Source organism: Monodon monoceros, unplaced genomic scaffold, assembly GCF_005190385.1.
Source record: "Monodon monoceros isolate NGI ecotype Baffin Bay Population unplaced genomic scaffold, NGI_Narwhal_1 Super_Scaffold_5, whole genome shotgun sequence".
Lineage (NCBI taxonomy): Eukaryota > Metazoa > Chordata > Mammalia > Artiodactyla > Monodontidae > Monodon > Monodon monoceros.
In genome coordinates, this window is record NW_021703782.1 from 69,714,607 (window position 1) to 69,734,218 (window position 19,612).

The following is a 19,612-nucleotide window of genomic DNA, read 5'->3' on the forward strand; positions in this document are numbered from 1 at the left end:
TAGAAGCCTTTTTGTTTTTTGTTTTAAATAAACAAAACCTCTTGTTTGAGGTTTTGTTTATTTAAAACAAAAATCTCACTCTGCCTAGCGGTTTGGAGCATGGACCCCAAAGTCAAATAACCTGGGATTGAATCCCAGCTTTGTAAACAAATAAACAGTACATGTGGGAATCCACATACATTCTTAACTTCATTGGACTGAGTTTATATATAATAAAAAGCACCATTTTAAGTGTACAAATGTATACGTCTGTGTAAACATCACTGCAATCAAGGTATAGAACATTTCCATCACCCCACAAAGTTCTTTTGTGCTCTTTCTCATCCCTTATCCCACCCCACAGCCCCGCCCTTTGCAACCAGTTGATTTTCTGTCACTATAGATTAGATTGTCTTTTGTAGACTTTCATGTAAATAGAATTATTTGAAACTGGCTTCTTTCCCTCCATATATTTTTTGAGGTTCATCCATGTCATTAAGTTTATGAGGAGTTTATTCCATTTTATTACTAAGTAGTATTCCACTATATATATAGGAATGTACCACAGTTTGTATCATCATTCACTTTTTCATGGATAATTATTAATTTTATTTTTTATTGAGGTATAGTTGATGTACAATATTATATAAGTTACAGGTGTACAACATAGTGATTCACAATTTTTAAAAGCTATACTCCATTTATAATTATTATAAAATATTGGCTACATTCCCTGTGTTGTACAATATATCCTTGTAGCTTATTTATTTCATACATAGTAGTTTGTACCTCTTAATCCCCTACCCCTATCCTACCTCTCCCTCTTTCTCTCCCCCCACTGGTAACTTCTACTTTGTTCTCTATATCTGTGAAACTGTTCTTTTTTGTTATATCCACTAGTTTGTTTTAATATTTAGGTTCCATATGTAAGTTATATCATACAGTATTTGTCTTTTCTCTGACTTATTTCACTTAGCGTAATACCCTCCTGGTCCGTCCATGTTGTTGCAAATGACAAAATTTTATTCTTTTTTATGGCTGAGTAGTATTCTACTGTATATATGTACCACATATTCTTAATCCATTCATCTGTTGATGGACACTTAGGTTACTTCCATATCTTGACAATTGTAATACTGCTGCTATGAACATTGGGGTGCATATATCTTTTTGAATTAGTGGTTTGGTTTTTTTGGATATGTACTCAAGTGTGGAATTACTCGTATGATAGTTCTATTTTTAGTTTTTTGAGGAACCTCCATACTGTTTTCCACAGTGGCTGCACCAATTTACATTCCCACCAACAGTGTACGAAGGTTCCCCTTCCCCTGGACTATTTCATTGTTTCCAGTTTGGTTGTTATGAGTAACGCTGGTATGAATATTCATGGATAAGTTTCTGTGTGGACAAATTACAACTGTTTAGGCATTACGCAGTCCGAAAGACCTAATTTAAATGGAGGCTTTGAGGAGTAAGGGAATGGTCCAAATGGCTAGCCAGATATAGCTCATTTCTGGCCAGGCATACAACAGATACAGAGACTCAATCAAGGAAAAGCTAGGAGGCCATCCATCCTAGCTGGAGTGTGTGGCAAAGGGAAGAATGAGGAAAACAGTATCATATACAGAATTGAGCACAGTTCTTCCTTCATAGCAGACACTCAGGGAACACGATCATCTACATGTTATGCATCATTCTCATACAACATTTAATGTTGAATTAATAAACAGTTAATATTCTGTTAGAATTTTTGTATGATAAAAATGAAGCACATATATATATATATATATGCATAGATTTGTGGCCATTAAAATGCTGTGTGTAGCTTAGGAAAGAAATGAGCTCCACTCTCCCTTGCAAATATGACACTCCTTTATATTCACGTATTTCTTTGTAACACTTCTGTCCCCCTCTCTGTAGTTTACTTTATCTAATTTGGGTTCTTATTTCCATTTGCCAGTGATTTTAGTTGATGATTCTGGATAAAGGGTTAACTTCCTTATTTGTTATTTCTCTGCTTTTCTAGAAGACTACTTGGATTTCAAGAAACACTAGATGGGCTGGAATGTTTTGAAAAAAGCATAATCTGCTGATCATGAATGATTTGTTAATGTCATGTACAGAACATAGATGAGAAGCATAGATAAATATAATGAGAGGGTGGAAGGTGGTTGAGAACCTTAGAGCTACCCCTGGGAACCAAAACTTGTCTGAAATCGTTTTCAGAGTAGTTAGTTTAAACAGATGTATTATTTTTTCTTTGCATCTCTTGGAGGATTGGGGATTAAAACTGGATGAGACCGCTGTGGTGAAAGGAATGGTCAGGGTAAGGGAGAAGACAGAGGGCCCAGTGTGCAAAAAGGACGGGTATGATGTGATGAGGGAAGTAATTCAGAAGAACCTGAGAGTAACGCTACCTGATTCCTAGAGTTAAGAGTTCTTATTTGATCTGAAAAACATGTTGCGGCTACTGCACTGATTTGAGAAAGTGAGTTGGATAATAGTAATGACTATCAAGCAAGTCGATTCCAGTTGCTTTGATGTTAGAGTTTTCTTTTTTAAGCTGATGGTATAAATCCATGGGTCCTATGATATGTGCTAGAAAATGACACGCACAGAAGAAACTGACTTGCTAAAATGGATGAAAATGCTCTTGCAGTGATCATTTCCTATCATCTTAGCATGCAATTGTATATTCCTGACCTCAAGGGCTGTGACATTCACTGAAATTTTTTATCATCTCTTGGTCGCCTTCTAAATGAGGAGAGTTATAGCGCTGGTGTATATAATCATCTTTGCTAAATTCTTTTTTTAAAAAAAGAAGACAAAGAAATGCTTTTTGAAATGGGTCTTTAATAAATCCAGGACAAAGGGTGTGGTGATGAGATCGCTTCTTGAAAAGTGTCAGGCCAGAAACTGTGCTTTGAGAAGACTTCACAAATTTCCTTTGACCCAAGTCTTTTTGTTGCTATAATTGTTCACCATGACCTTCAGAAAGCCACTTAACTTCCAATATTTGAATTATTTTCACGTACAGTTGTGGTCTTTGTATTTGCCATGTCAATTTTCAGAGACTTAAAGAAAGCGAGTGACATAATTCTGGTTAGCTTCTTGAGTCGCCGTGAGACTCTTGCAAGTAGAGTGACAGAGGCATTTACAGTTTACAAATGCCTTTTCCCCTTTCTTAAGTTTTATGTTAATATTCTTTTTCTTGGCTGTGAAGCAAACTTAGAATCATCTATAGTCCTAGGAAGCTTTATGACTTTTTTGAACCTGCCAGAGGCTGTAGCGTCTATGCTTTCTTAATATACTGTGTGGGATGGTTTTGTCTGGAAATTTTTTGCTTTTCTTTATTTGTTTTGCCTTCAGAAGTGCCTTTACAGCCAAGGTAAAAGATACATGTCCAGCTTTGTTCCAGAGTTCAATATTGTGCATCTTAGAATCCTAAAACTCTCACTAAATTCCGGCCATATATGACTAAAGAATCAGAGGAGATACCTGAAAATGCGAGAAATGTCTATGGTCGTATGCTAGTGCTGCCACAGTTCATCGCACAGGTTATTAACTGCACAAGGGAATCAAACAAGAGGATTGAGTGGAGACTGAAATCTGGCCTGTGATTTATTCACCAAGCCAAGTGCCCCAGAGTGGGATGATGTCCACCTAAAGAAAGAGGCAGCTGTCTCTAATACACATAATTCTCACATAGGCAGCCCTGTTGCGTAGAATTCTGTTGTAATTTCTCCCACAATTGTCAAAGGCACGGGTATCTTTTGAAAGGCATCTCTCCAGAGATGGTTTTGGTCATTTTAACCTTCATCTATTGCTTCAACCTTGACATTCACAGAACCTTCATTAGCAAAGTTACTGCACTCAAATAGAGTTTTCCAATATCTTTTTCATCACTATCTTTATCACCAACTCTCTAGACACAGTTTGACGCAAAATCTTAGAATTTTGAGTGAGTTTGTAAAGCACAAATCTGTTTCTCTCTTCATATTCTTTCTACATTCTGCCTTATTTTGTGACCAAAAATGATTGAAGCTTCATTAGTTCAAATGTATAATTATTCCATGTGGAACCAATAAGAGAAGATTCTTATTCGGGGTGATGAGTCCTTATAAACATTGATATATGCAGGATACATGAACACAGGCATAAGGCAGTGGTGAAAAGGACTTTATGTGATGTTTCCATGATTATCATCAAGCTGGCTTGTGAAGGTGCTCCCAACAGACCATCTTTTCTACCGAGGAACAGAGCTTTAAATGTGAAAGGGGGAAATGTGATCGAGGTGCATAGGGGGAACTCTGTCATTGAAATCAGTACATGCCTATCAGTTTGGACTGTGGCATCAGCATTCTGAGCACAGACTGCAGCACTAATTCCCTGTCCTCCATCAGGGACAGGGGGCTCTAAGCTGTGACCATGCCAAATGGGCCCTGTTCCAGCTGTGAAAACTGGTTCAGGATCAATAAGATAACCCAAATGAACAAGAGATAAAGGAGCCTTATTACATCTTTTTAAATTTTCGTAAAGATGGCTTAGCCCATCCTTTTTATCTATCCAGAGAGATCTTTATATTCATACCAGTGTCTACAATAAAAACCAGACCCAAAGATTCAAAAAGAAATCCTGAAAATTAATCCCACCCTAGTTCTATGCGTAACTTCCTAAGGCCACCGTGTCTACGAAGGTAGTTATACACACCAGGCGATCACTTTGCAGAATCCATCTGGATACATCTTCTGTGACATAAATAGATCCAGACTTTTTTTTTCTTAGAATCTCAATTCAAGCTCTTTACACATGTTGACATCTTGCTAGCCTTAGGCATTTCAAAGCAATTAAATGTCTATCACACATCCCAGTAATAGTTTCAACAGGCTTCATTTTATGGTGTTCTACCAGAAGACACGGTACACCCTGAAGTTTCCAGAGTCATCTTTGAAAGAGCCCAAAAGGAGGATATTGTGGTCACTGCTGGATGTTAACAAATGGGAAGCTGCTCTTTGCCACTCAATGCCGTTCCTCCATCTGTGCATGACTGGTTAGCTATAATAAAACAGTGGCCTCAGCATGCATATAAAATAAAGTATCCTTAACCATATTAACAATATCTTCTCACTCAGGGAAAACCCCTGATAGAAATGACTGAAGAAGGTCATTTCTCAGCAAGAATAGGGGAAAGGGTTATGGGCCAGATGTTAACTTTCCTTCCAAACTCCACATATTTCTTTCTCTGCACATGATATTTTAATGAGTTTTGAAGAAGAGATCAGTTTTTAATGCAGCTGATTTGCAAAAGGAAGAGAGGATAAAAATGTTCCAGTGTTCATTTGTGATATGTAGATAAATTCCCAAAATGTTCCCCCTGCACCTTTGCTACCTTGTTATTCCAAGGATTTATGATTGATTCGAGTACCGTAGTTGAAAGAAGTACTGTGTGTCTTACAGACAGTGGTAATCACTGAGTGCATATATAATACATCAAGATTTTGAACACTTGGGCTCAAGTCCCAGTGACTTTAGAGTTGTTGGGGTTTTTTTTAATATTCATGAGATAGTTTTTTCAGCTGTAAAATGTGAATAATACTATCTTGCTAGCATTGTTCTACAGATTTCATTAGCTAATATGTAAAAAAATGCATATGTAAAATATTTTTACCTCCCATACAAAATTTCTTCTAGGCATCTTATTTTGGGAAGCATGCTTGATAAATGCACTTCAATTGTAGATGCGGTAAGATTAGGAAATACACATCTCAGTGCATTTACTTTTTTCAACATTGTAATTGAGCATGATTTTGTATCTCAATCAAACACTGATTCTATCCTAACAATGCATAGAATTTAACTCTTTAAGTTATGTGTATCCAAAGAAGGAAATACCTGTGCTTGAAAAATGAGGGATGTGCATTTATAGATTAATTGGGAGAACTTTATCTTCTTGAAATATTTTTTTAAGAGAAGCAAAAATGTCTTTGGTAGCCCTCATGAAAAGATATTGGCATGATCTTCTGCATAAGCAACTTACTTCTTGCACTTCTGGCATGAGGGACAGGTATTTGTGAATCATGCCTACAGAAACTCAGGCCCTATGTTGGAGATACTAGGCTAATTAACCAGGCTTTATCAACTGGGCTTGTGGTTCTCAAAGTGGTGTCCCTGGACCAACAATATTGGCATCACCTGGGAACTTGTTAGAAATGCCAATTCTGGGCCTTACCTCAAAACCTAATCAGTGGGGCTACACAATGTGTGCCCTAACAGGTCCTTTGGGTGATGCACATGCAGGTTTGGGAACCACCGACCCAGGTTATCCACTGTATGCGATGAATTAACTTCTCTTCCAGTGAAATTTGAATGTTGCTAATTGAAATACCATCCTTAGAAGAAATGAAAAACTTGTCTCTCAAATGATTTTTTTTTTCTGTAGTTTGGATAAGGAATCCCATGTGTGAAAGGTGCTCTTAAAAAATCTCATCTCTTGTCAGTCTCTTAGCCATTTGCTCCCAGCTTCATGCATTTGCCTTTCTGTCAATTGGACCATACCTTGTGTTTTCGAACTTTGTAACCCCCCTTTTGGAGGGGGGAAAAAAACTTTTCCATTATCCTCCTGCCTTAGTTCTGTCCTTCCTTACACAACTAAAAATTCCGAACAAGTAGTCTTATTTAGCTGCTTCCGTTTCCCTACTGTTTAATGCCTCTGTAATTTTCTTCAATCTAGTTTCCACTTCCACCTTTGAAGTGCAATTACTCTTTGAGATTTTCAACCATTTTCTGCTTGCCAAACCAGAAGCCTCCTTGTTTTTCTCTAGGATTTCATGCTTTTGATCTACCCAGTCCAGATCTGTCTTTCCTTGCCTTTTGTGATGCAAAGATATAGACACATTATTTTTTTTTTTTTTTTTTTTGGTAGTACACGGGCCTCTCACTGTTGTGGCCTCTCCCTTAGCGGAGCATAGGCTCCGGACGTGCAGACCCAGCGGCCACGGCTCACGGGCCCAGCCACTCCGCGGCATGTGTGATCCTCCCGGACGGGGGCATGAACCTGTGTCCCCTGCATCGGCAGGCGGACTCCCAACCACTGCGCCACCAAGGAAAGCCGCCCCATTCTTCACTGACACTCTCCTGAGTCCTTTCTCTCCCTTCCTTTCACCTGGGCCATTCCTTAAGGTCTGTTGTTTAGAGCGCTCTGGCTCTCTCCCCTTCTCCCCTCCTCTCTCCCCATCTCCTCCCTCCCTTCCTCCTTCCCTCCCTCTTACATTCTCTTAATTCCACCTTCACATCCCCACCTTCCTTTAAATGACAAGTACCACCTCCTGACTAAGGATTTTCAGTTCTACCATCTTCAGCATTGACTTCATCCGTTACCCACCTAGCACCTCTGCCCAAGGCTCACCTGTGTCATTTAAAACTCAAAACTGCCAAACGGAACTGTCAATTGTCTTTTACAAAACAACTTCTCCCCCAAAGTTACCTCTGTCATCAGGGCGTATCCTTCTCTAGATCACCCCGTTTACTCTGACTCAGTATGTATCCTACATAGTGCGATAGGTGAAATTTCATTGCTCCTTTCCTTATCTGATCTCTTATTTCATTTCACCCCTTCCATAACCTTCTCTATGGTCTTCCATGCCTGCACCATTGAAGGAACTAGTTCCTCGCCTCAGTCCGTCTGCCATTTCATATCCCATACACCAATGCCAGATCAGTCTTTCTAAAATATTAATTAAATGATGTCATTTCCTTGAATGTTGGCTCCTCCATTACCTCCAGATTAAATCCATCCATGGGATTCCAGGCCCACACAGGTTTCTTGAGGAAGCCACCATTCCATATATCTCATTCCTTTCCCCATGAATTATACCTCCATGAATCCAAATCTTAGTCTAGGATATAAGAACCATCTCAAGTATTTCTTCTTCTAAGAGAATATGCAGCCTTCATTAGTGGCCTATTTTTCTGAGATTTTACAGAAATTTCCTTATTATTGTCCCTTATTTGAGTTTTATGTAAATGAAAAGGAGTGTTCATGAGAAGCCTTATATAATGCTTGAAACTTAGAAAGATAAGTGTTAGCTTTCTTCCCAATCAGAAGATGACATTCCCAGCTGCAAGGAATAATTTCTTCTATGTGTCACTCTGTAGTTTGCCAACCATCATATCAGCAGTGGGTAATGGCTTCATATCAGGTGAGCCATGGATGTTTGGTGTAGTTAGATGAAATAACCATATCTTTGCAACCTCTGTTAACTACAGAGTATGAAAATACACTCACTTGAAATAAATATCAAGCAGATTTTCTATGCCATTCTTTTATGAGAATTTAAGGAAAAAAGCAAAAGTAAACGAAAATTAAATGAAGAGTTATCTAAAATAATATGAATAATTCACAAATAAGAATTTTTGACTGCTGGCTCATTAAGATCCCAGTCTGGTAATTGTTTATCCAAGTTATGTACCAAGAAGATCTAGGCTGGGGAGCTATATGGTCAGTCTAATCTTCAATTAGCTTTTACCCAAAGGCCGTTGTAGTACATTTTTTATTTTGTTCTCATCTCTGTCCAAACAATCTTAGTTTCCTAAAAGCAAGCACAGTATCTATGCTTGTATGCCCAGGAATACATGGCTAAGTTTCCCCAAGGTGGTAAAATAGTTTTCCTACCTCCATTCAAGAAATACTAGTCAATTACCTTAAGCAAATTACTTGCCTATTATGACCACCAGGTTGGAAGCAAACAAAAGAATGGCCAGAGAAAAGGAGAAAAGAATGTGACATGTTTATCTTTTCTTAAATGCCCTTAAGGGAAGGCAGGCATATCTCCTTAACTCTGTAAATTTTAAAAGATTAGAATAAATATGTACTTTATATATGCATATATAATAAATTGTGTACGTATAAATCATGTATAATGAAGTATAATGAAGTACATGGAGGAGAAGAACTCAGCAGTGATTTCCTAAACTCTTTTTACTTCGTCTCTGTAATGATGAGCCTGTCTGACTACCTGTAGCTGCTAACCAAACACATCCTGAGGGGCGCTTTCAAGTGCAGACCCCGCAGACAGCCAAGTATCAGTGTCTGGAAACTTTCCACATGCAAGTCCTCGGTAGTGCTGGTGATGGGCTGGCATCTTTGGATCTGGCTGGAGTTGTTAGTAGAGCCTGTGAGTTTAGGAAAAGCAGAGGAAAACTGGAAACAAACCATGCAAAGTAAGGCAATAAGGCAGGTGCTGGCTGCAGGGTTTTCCTGCCCCCAGGGACTCTGCATTTTGTAGGAAGAGGCAGAAGAAAGCACTGCAACTAGAGTTCTGATTCTCTAAGAAGCTTATGTGCCTCTCACACTGAAATTTAAAGGGTATGTAATGAAGAGATAGATGTCTGAGTAAGGAAAGAGAAGAAAAGGCTAATTCTGCAAGCATCCTGGCTTTCATCTATCGAGATGTTTAAGTGTAGAAGTGCTGACATAGGAGACGGAAGAGTATTACTTTCCGTTTCTTCATGTTTATAAATCTTACATTTTATGTTTTCATATTTAGCTGTTTATTTCCACTTTAAAAGAAGCAGTACTGAAGCACTTACATTATGCATGTGCAATGGGGTGCGTTGCACACCCTCTGCTCATTCTGCACGTTTGGTCTGGCTTGATTAGTAGGTGCAGGAGGCACACGGTCCCTGGTGGGAGCAGTTATTTCAGAACAGGTGGTTCAGCACATTGAGGATCAAAGAACCCAAAGGTGCAAGGACTCTGACAGCTGCAGGAGCTCTCAGATCTCAGTCGGAGTTTCAACCCCACCCTGCAGATCAGGCAGCCCCCCTCAAGACAGGAATTTGCATTTTGCATAACGACCTCTCAGTCTGGTGGTTTACCCTTAGGTATCAATAGAATAGCAACAGCCTGACTGATGGCAGAAGACTCCCCACTGTCACGGTTGGCATCCAGTTCTCCCGCAGTCCACTCTCTTCCCCTTATTTCCTACCAAGTAGACTGCTAATGCCCATCCCCTGCTGACCACTCACCCCACACGCCAGGGCTGCTGGTTTCCTCACTGTGCCAAAGAACCACACACAGACCTGATGATTATTTAACTGGGAGGTTCCATCCTGGCACCTGGTTGTCCTCCCTGCATCTCCACCTCACTGAATCTGATGTAGACACCAAAGCCCAGTCCAAATATCACCTTCCCTTCTTGGGTCATCTTACCTGACTCCAAATTTCAGCTAACATTTATTGAGTAATTTGTGTAGAGCAGGCTCTAGTAGTTGCTTTACATCCACTGTCTTTTTTACTGATTTCTTACTCTTTTGAAGTCTTTCTACACTTACACAGTGACTACACAGTTATCGCTTTTAATTGTTTCTTAGTGAAATCATAGAGTTATTCTTGTCTCACCTCCTGCTGGCCTGAGAACACATAGCAGTTTCTGTTTCCTTTGGAGCCTCATTGTGTTGAATACATAGTAGGTGCTCCAAACCCCATGAGTGATATCATAATTAATGGTATAAATTCTTAGCTTATATTGGTGAAGTGTATTGAAATTGACCCTTTCTAAGAATTGAAAAATTAAACCTAATTTATCAACCATGTTTTATATTTTGATGATCACGTGCATCTCAACAAATACCAGTTCAGGATGCCCATACGTCTCCTAGTTACTGGATTATTGACATTAAAAGATGTGAGAGCTCTGTGCCACCCCATAAGAGCATCACCTTACTCCCTTGGTTCTACGTGGGGTAGCCACTCTCCTGGTTTGTCCCTGAATGAAGGCTTTCCCGGGGACACAGGATTGCAGTGCTAAAACCAGGACACCTCTGGGTAAACCTAGGCATTTAGTTGTGTTAGTCATAAGAAACGATTTCCCCAATGTAAGAAATTGTCTGTACTTTTATATTAAATGCTCAGGAATGGATAGCTGTCACTTAGTTGTATTTTTTTCAGTCACAGGCAACATGTTTAATCTCTCATAGGCAACTTGGATGGTTCTTGTTGTTGTTTGTCCTACTTTACACTGGATGCTACATAGCATTGTCTGTACATCTGACAGCTGGGAGCAGAAAGCCTTACTTCAGGAACCTCAGAAACTTAAAAAAAAAAATCACACAACTTTTTCCAATCCATTACTTTAGTATATAGCGAGTGCTTTACTAATAGCCATTTTAGAGTTATGAAATATGTATTCAGTATGGTATTTTTCTAAAAACGATTTAAAATAGCTGTCATCAGCAAGGATGTCCGCTAAGAGAGATAGAAGTACACCAAGTTTCCCTGGTTATAGCTTCCTGTGCCCGAAACCTCTAATTTTTCTTTTCCTACTGAGCTTTCTAACTTTTCTTTAGAACTGACTTTTTTAGGTCTCATAGGTAGCACTGTGGTCTAAATTAAGTGTATGTGCTTTTGAACTTTGCAATTGTTTACTTGTGTATTTAATGATCAGCTCCTCTTGGCACTTCTGCTCTCTTCAGAAGATGGAAATATACCTGCCGGAGAACATTATCTATTTTCCTGCCTTCTCTCGGCCATCTGACTAGTCCAAGCAGGGAAGCTTTTGGATTACTTGGCATAAAAACTAGTTAAACTTCTGGCGCCAGGCAGTTCCACTTTTCGGAACTTATCTGCAGAAACAGTCATGCAGCCTAATGGAACAAATATAATGCTAAGCAAGTTTTTCAGATTCCCTTTATTAAGCTTGTTCAGCATCATTCTACCAAGAGATAAATGTACTTTCTGAAATACATTTCTTAACTGTGCTTCGAGATCTTTAGTTAATCTATATACATGCTTTGTTCCCTCCATGTCTTTCTAAATATTGAATTCAAAGAATTTTGTATTGGGCACAGTGCTTGCACAGAGAGGTCCCACTTGATCATCACGAAGTTACTTTCAGGCTCAGGATTTGCTCTGATCTTGGCATGAGAAACGTGCATAGATAAAACTATTTTAGTTATGGAATGGCCATATCACAACCAGTTGTTTGCATGGTGTATTTGCTATACAGGTAATCATAAATTTTAAAAATAGGAATATTGGCTCTATACTTGAATACATTTTGAGTATTAATGATGACTTTAGAGTAGTCAGTCACAAAAAGAACAGAGCTCCTAATTCCCCCTTACAATTCTCCTAAAAACACTTTATGTCACTTGGTGAATTAAAGAAAATTTCTCTAATCAGTTACATTCATTCACTTCACAAATACATATGGAACCTCATCTCTAAGCCAGCTGTTCTGCAGCCACTGTAAGAAATCATACTCCATGGGGCATGGTAACAGTGGTAACAGTGTGATGGGCAAGACTTGACTCAAAGGGTTGACTCAAACAAAACAGCGTTTCTGAATTTACAGCCAGTTTTAGAATGTGAAACTTTATATTATATAAAAAATTATTACATGTCAGTTATATCTCAGAAAAATGACTAGTACTCCCATACCATTTAATGGCTTGTTTCCCTATTGACACCATGTTTTGCAGGAGTTTATCTGCCCAACACATTCATTGTATAATTATCTTCTCATTAGTATTTGCCAAAAACCAAACAAATAACTGCCAGCCAGAATACACAGAGTTAATATATTGTCAGCACCGCCCTCACCCACCCAAAAAAAGAAGAAATAAATTTATTTCATTTTTTTTTTAGACTGTGTATCATGATTGTGGGCAGATACACAATTTCAGGTATCTTAAAATAATTTAAAATACTGAAAATCTCCGTTACTGATTCAATGGACTTCGATGATCTCTTCTGATTCCCTCATTTATTAATATTTTATTAATATACACTTTTTTTTCTGTTGACCTGCCAGTCTGTAGTTTTACTGCAGCTACTCAGCCTCTGTTCTGAGCACCTCCTTTGAGTGTTGCGTGAACAGACCTTGTCTCTGGAGGGTAGGAACTGAATCGGAAACCGAAACAAATTTACGGCCTTCATAAAGACTCAAGGTGCTTTTCTACTTAACTCGAGTGGTTGTTTAACAGTCATGAAGTGTTTGTTGTATTTGATGACTCTGTGTGTTAATTTATGTCCTAAAGGTTAAGTTGACAGTTATTGGGGGTGGGGTGTGGGGAGGTAGGGAACAGCAGCGTGCACAGCTGAGCTGGGGCCCAGGCACCCACTCTGTAGACTATTCAAAGCCCTTACCCTCGCCAGGCCCCCACTTACCCTCTTCGCTACTCCCCTCATATCAATCAAATCTCTTATCTCATTTCCCTAAACTGAGACTAAATGATAAATTGTACAGGTTTAAAACCGCTTGACGCTAGTCTGGGGATATTTGTGCACCATGCAGAGTCGGCCTAGTATTGTGTCTTCGGCAATAATTTCAATTCCTCCAGGGAAAGAAAATACCTTAGAGTATTCATGATGAAATGATATAGACTATGGTTAAGTGATAAGTGACAACATAGGATTTATATGAACTTCAACAAAAGATCGCCACAATTTCGTTTCCTTAAGCCCAAATTTGACATTTCTTCTCTATGATGTGGGTTACTCTGTATCTTTTTTAATTAAGGCGGCAAGCTTACCTCACATAATACTATATAAATAAAGCTAAATAGAATTTTTAGTAGCATTTACCGATTTGTGATGAGTTCTATTTTATTCTTTTCTGGATGTATTTACAAGTTTTTACAATGAACATACATTACTTTTTAATCAAGAAAAAAATGACTTATAATAAAAGTTACAAAAGTACATGTATAAAAATCCTAAATATATCCTTGCCATAGCAAAGTACTTTTATTCTGTTTTATTCAGTATGTCCTGTCTGGCTGAGCATCTGATATAATAATGAGCCCTTCCATTTGTATAGTTCTTTACACAGATTTTCTCATGTAGGATATATAATAATAATCAGTTTAGTAATGGTGATGGGATAGATAATAATATCCCCAAACAAGGAAATTGTGGGTTAGTTATTTTATCTTGTTTGCCAAAAGTTATATGATCAGCCAATAGCAGAAATGGAGCAGTATTTCTGAATCCGAGCACAATTTTCCTTTTTACATGCTGTAATTTCCTCCCATGTGTGTAAAGTTCTGCTCACTTCCATGAAACAAATAAAGACATATAAGTCCTAGTTCCTACCGTCAAGCAGTTTCTAATAGATTTGGGGGTAAAAAGACATGCTGACAGAGAGTTAATTAGCAATTCAATAGATGACACAGGTAAAAAGTGCAGTGCCTAATCCAGTGCCTGGCACATATAGAAGGCACTCAAGAAATGTTGGATAGGTGGATGGATGCATGGATAAATAGATGGATGCATGGACAGATGGATGAATGGATGGCTGGCTAGATGGGCAGAAGGGCAGATGGATTGACAAATTAATTAAAGTTATAGGTCTAGAAAGGAGAAAATTCACTCATCACAGATGGTTGAAATTCAGTAAATGTCTATTGACTTTTATTGGTCAGAGACTATTTCAAGAAGGAGAAGATAGACTAGCTAGGCCTTCAGGAACTTAGAAGAGTAGAGTTTGACTCTGCAGAGAGGATGAGTGAGGGAACTGCAGGCCGAGGGCTCAGCATGAGCAAAGGCAGTGAGGCAGAAAGAGCAAGATATGACTGGGACTGCAGAGGAGTGACTGACCTTGCTAACGCAAAAGGTTTGGTGAGGAGGTTGTTTTGAAAGTAGAACGGGACTGTATCATAGAATATCTTGAATTTCAAGCTGAAGTATTTAAATAATCCATAAGCATGGGCATCTCTAGACATTTTTGCATAAAGTAATTCATGTCATAAGGAAATGTTTTAGGCAATAAATCTGGTCGAAGTAGGACTCTGTGTTAAATATAAAGATATGAGAGAGTTTAATGCAAGGTGGAGATTTTAAGCATTCAACTGGGATTTTAAAGTATTTTTAGAAAGAGCTGCAAATGTAGATCTCACTGTATCATCATTAAAATATTCCTATATGTAATTGAAACTTCTGAGACAGTTATGTCAAATTTAGTTTTAGATCAATAGGTATTTCTCATTTGAGAGCTAAAAGTTTATAACATTCGAGGTTAAGAAGCTGGCATAAAAGTCTAGAGGCCTCCAAATATTTCATGCATGAAGTTTAATAAATTTTTCATATGCCAGAGGAAAGAGAATAATTTATGTCTTCCAGGATTTTCAACCAAAATACTAGATAGGTCAGAAAATTTGTATTTTTGAAGTTGTATACACTTCTCTTTAAACCTACTAATTATTTTATCTTACAAAATTGGTGATGTTATCACTTGAATACAAGTGGTTAACAGTGAGGCCTGGGAGTAAATCTATGTGGGTTAGAATTTGGCTCAACCACTGAATTGCTGGTCAATCTTAGCCTAGTTTCTCTCTTTCCTCAGTTTTCTCATCCATGAATGATAATAATAATAGCACTAACATCTTAAGACTGTTGGGAGGATTAAACGTAAAAATATGGACTAGTGCCTGCCATGTAGTAACCATTCATAAATGGTAATCATGTTACTAGTTATAGAACATATTCAATGAATAATATGCATTCATCTTATTTTCTTATGATTGTTTACTTGTTTTATTTGTTTTTTTAATCATTGCTAGAAAGAAAGCTTGGCTCCCATAGGGTTGTGTCTGGGTTTTCTACTGTGTGAAAGTATAACTCAACATATATGGCCTAGGTTGCTGCTAACTACGGTAAAGCTGACCAACTTCTTGCCTTCTGTAGTGAGCCATCTCTACGGATTTGGACTGATGGATGCGGAAGCCATGGTGATGGAGGCGGAAAAGTGGACCACTGTTCCCCAGCAGCACGTGTGTGTGGAGAGCACAGACCGACAAATCAAGTAATGTTTGCTGCAAGCAGACAGCATGACAGTGCCCTAAAAGAGATTAGGCCAGTGCAGATATCTTGAGACAGCCCTGTGTTGCACATGGAAACTAGAAACTTGTGTAGTATTTTTCTAATGTAATTATAAAATTCTAATAGAATGTCTAAGACCCTAAGCCATTAAATACACATTAGTATAACCCAAGGATCCTTAAAAGAAAAACGTATCTTACAAGGGGGTGGGGTGGGGGGGGACCCTTACAGATGGGCATTCTTCAAGTTTCTACTCTATCAATATTTCTAATAGATGGTAGAAGTATTCCCCATATTTTATGGTAGAAATATTCCCCATAAGTTGGTATACTCCCCAAACTAAACCTTATGTTCTGGAAACTTAACTGCATACCATGTAGTTCTCTGAAGACTGATGCAGGATGCACAGTAAAAGACATTGCAGTTTACTCAGATTCCAGGGCCTCGTCCCCTGTTTCACAAAGTTGGAGGCTGTGCTGATTGGATTCATCAAGTGATAGTGAAGTCTCTCCTAGGCGCTGAATCCAGAGAATAGGATTTATTTTAGTGATTTTATTAGTAATTTGCTTTCAGCTTTCTTTTTAGAGAGTTAGCTCGGAAAAATACGTAAGAACTTTGGTTTGTAATAAAACTAGAGCCATTATCATTCTTGAAGAACTTGTTAGGAAGCAGAAATAGTGGACTGAGTTTTTTTTTTTCCCCATCCTACCCATTTGTGGCAAAGAATAAGAGAAAAAAAAAAAGAAGTAAAAAGTTAACCGGTATTTATTGAGCTCTTACTACAGGTCAAGCCAAGTGTTAGAAACAATGTGTTTTCTTCTTAAAACTTTATAACAACTTGGGTATTATTCCCTTTTGACAAAGGAGGAAATGGGATCAAATGGAATAATTGTTTATTCATTCACAAATTCATTTACCAATTCAGCAACCATTTTTCTTACTATCAAGCACTTACTGGCTATCAAGCACTGGGCTAGATAATTAGGGATAGAAACAGGAATAAGAAATGCTTCCTGCCCTTGTGGAGCTTACAGTCTAGCGGGGGGAGTCAAACCAAAATAATATAATAAGTAGATCATTACAAATGACAATAAGTGAATGCTGGAAATAAAAAGGGTAGTAAATAAAAGGTGGGGAACATGTTTTTCCTATGGTTCAGTGACCATCTTAGAGAGTGAAATTTAAGCTTTGACTATGAAAGAAGAGTCAGCCATAGGAACAGCAGCAAAAAAGCACTAGAGGTAGAGTAGTGTATGCAAAGTGGCTGAGGTAAACTTGAATTATCCCAGAACTTGAACCAGTGCTAGTGTGGCTGGAACCCAGTGTTCAAGGGGCACAGTGGCACAGGAGGAAGCTAGTGAAGAAGACAGGAGCCTGTAGGCAAGTGGAAGAGTGTGCGCTTGGCTTATAGAGAAAGGAAATGGTAGACCAGGGATTTGAATCAAGGTCATAGTCATCCCCAAGCCTCCACTGTACCACAGTACCCTATACTGGTGGTTCACAAAGTGGATTCCGCAGATCAGCAACATCCCTGTCGCCCGGGAACTTGTTGGAAAGGCATATCCTTGTGACCCACCCCAGCCTTACTGAATCAGACACTCCAGCACCAGGGCCCAGCGATCTATCTGAACAAGATTGATATCCACTACCTGCATGAAGATAAAAGAACCTTCATTCCTCCTTTCCTCTCACTTGCACCTTTCCCACCCTAACTAGGGTTACTCCCTTAAACGACCTACTCATTTGGGTAATGACACTGTGTCCCTTAGTCTCCAGCGACCACGGCTTGCATTGCATCACGCGGTCCTTCCAGGCCTGCAGGCTCACGCAGCCGAGCTCTGCCTCGTGCTCTGCTCAAACCTCCTTCTCTCTGTTGCAGGACAGTTCGGCCCAACAGTGCGGTGCGCTCCGTCTACAAAGCATCGGGCTGCTCTGACAATCCCAATCACCACGTCAGCTACCTGGAACACGTAGTTGTGCGCATCACCATCACCCACCCCAGGAGGGGAGACCTGGCCATCTACCTGACCTCGCCCTCAGGAACCAGGTCCCAGCTTTTGGCCAACAGGTACAGACGCGGCCCCTGACCGCCCGTGTGCGGGGGTCACAATGACGCCCAGCGACTCTTTCAGCTCGAAAAAGTCCGCTGTGCTTTATTTTTTCAGAAGTCGAGGATTGTGCATGTACATATATTGTAGGATCACGATTTTCTATACAATTTTTAACGGTTACTTTCCGTTTACAGTTATTACAAAATATTGGCTGTAGTCCCTGTGTTGTACGGAAAATCCGTGAGCCTATCATATACCCAATAATTTGTACCTCCCACTCCCCAACCCATATATTACCTCTCCTACCCCGTCCACTAGTTTGTTCTCTAAATCTGTGAGTCTGCTTCTTTTTTTGTTATATTCACTAGTTTATTGTAGTTTTAGATTCCACATGTAAGTTATATCATACAGTATTTGTCTTTCTCTGACTTATTTCACTTAGTGTAATGCTCTCCAAGTTCAACCATGTTGCTGCAAATGGCAAAAATTTCATTCTTTTTTATGGCTGAGTAGTATTCCATTGTGTGTGTGTGTGTGTGTACGTGTGTGTGTGTGTACGTGTGTGTGTACGTGTACCACAGCTTCTTTATCCATTCGTCTGTTGATGGACACTTAAGTTGCTTCCATATCTTGGCTATTGTGAATAGGGCTGCTCTGAACATTGGGGTGCATATATCTTTTCAAATAACAACCTGATTAAATGATAGGCAGAAGAACTGAACAGACATTTTTCAGGCAGAAGAACTGAATAGACTTTTTTCCAAAGAGGAAATGCAGATGGCCAACAGGCACATGAAAAGATGCTCAACATCACTAATCATCAGAGGAAATGCAAATCAAAAGCACAATGAGATGTCACCTCACACCTGTCAAAATGGCCACCATCAAAAAGAACACAAGTAACAGATGTTGGCGAGGGTGTGGAGAAAAGGGAATCCTTGTATACTGTTGGTGGGAATGTCAGTTGGTGCAGCCACTGTGGAAAACAGTATGTAGGTTTCTCAAAAAAACTAAAAACAGAACTACCGTATGACCCGGCAATTCCACTCCTGGGTATAAATCAAAAAAAACCCCCCAGAGACATTAATTCAAAAATATACAGCTGTTCTTTAATTTCTTACTACCCTAAAAACTGGGTGGGGCCGGGGGGAGCGCCACCTACACATCATGATGGGATGGTCATAGCTCTCACTGCCCACGCATAAACAGAGAGTGCAAAGCCGCCTAGGATCTGTAGGCATGGAACAGTATAACATTTAAGAGTTGGGTAATATTAAAAGGATGCTGCAGAAAAATTGAGGGCCGCCTGTTGTTCTTTATCCTATAAAATAAGTGCGGAACACTAATTCCTTAGGCCTCTGAGATGCCCTCCCCTGCCCTTAAGTGTCTGCTGGCATTTGTTACAGATTAACTGAATGCTCTTGCCAGAGCACTTTCCAAAGTTAAAGGAAATTCTATTTGTTTTAAAACAGGTTTTGGCAGATTTTTTTCTACAAAGATTCAGTTAGTAAATGTTTTGAGCTTTGCAGGCCATGTGTTTATTGCCACTACTCAACTCTGCCATTAGAGTGCAAAAGCCACTGTAAACAATATAAATGAATGTGTATGGCTGTGTTCCAGTAACAACTTTATTTACACAAACAGCCTAAGGGCTGGATTTGGTTTGAGGACTGACTGTAGTTTGCTAACCACTGTTTTAAAGGTTGGCCCTTTAGTCTTTATTGGCCAAGAGGGCACTTACTTTTTCTTAGTAGCCTCTTCC

General features: G+C 39.1%; 1 protein-coding gene across 8 annotated transcripts in view; it reads left to right on the forward strand.

Moving 5' to 3' along the window:
- Positions 1-19,612, forward strand: part of PCSK5 (proprotein convertase subtilisin/kexin type 5) — a 449,309-nt gene that overhangs the window by 250,439 nt on the left and 179,258 nt on the right. For 6 of the 8 annotated variants that reach the window (XM_029202704.1, XM_029202698.1, XM_029202699.1 and 3 more), the window contains 2 exons: positions 15,665-15,782; positions 17,679-17,867. The exons of 1 other annotated variant lie outside the window; for it this stretch is intronic. In XM_029202704.1, coding sequence (XP_029058537.1) covers positions 15,665-15,782; positions 17,679-17,867 — 307 coding nt within the window. The remainder of the gene's footprint in view (positions 1-15,664; positions 15,783-17,678; positions 17,868-19,612) is intronic. One more of the 8 variants, XR_003790774.1, reaches the window with a different exon arrangement.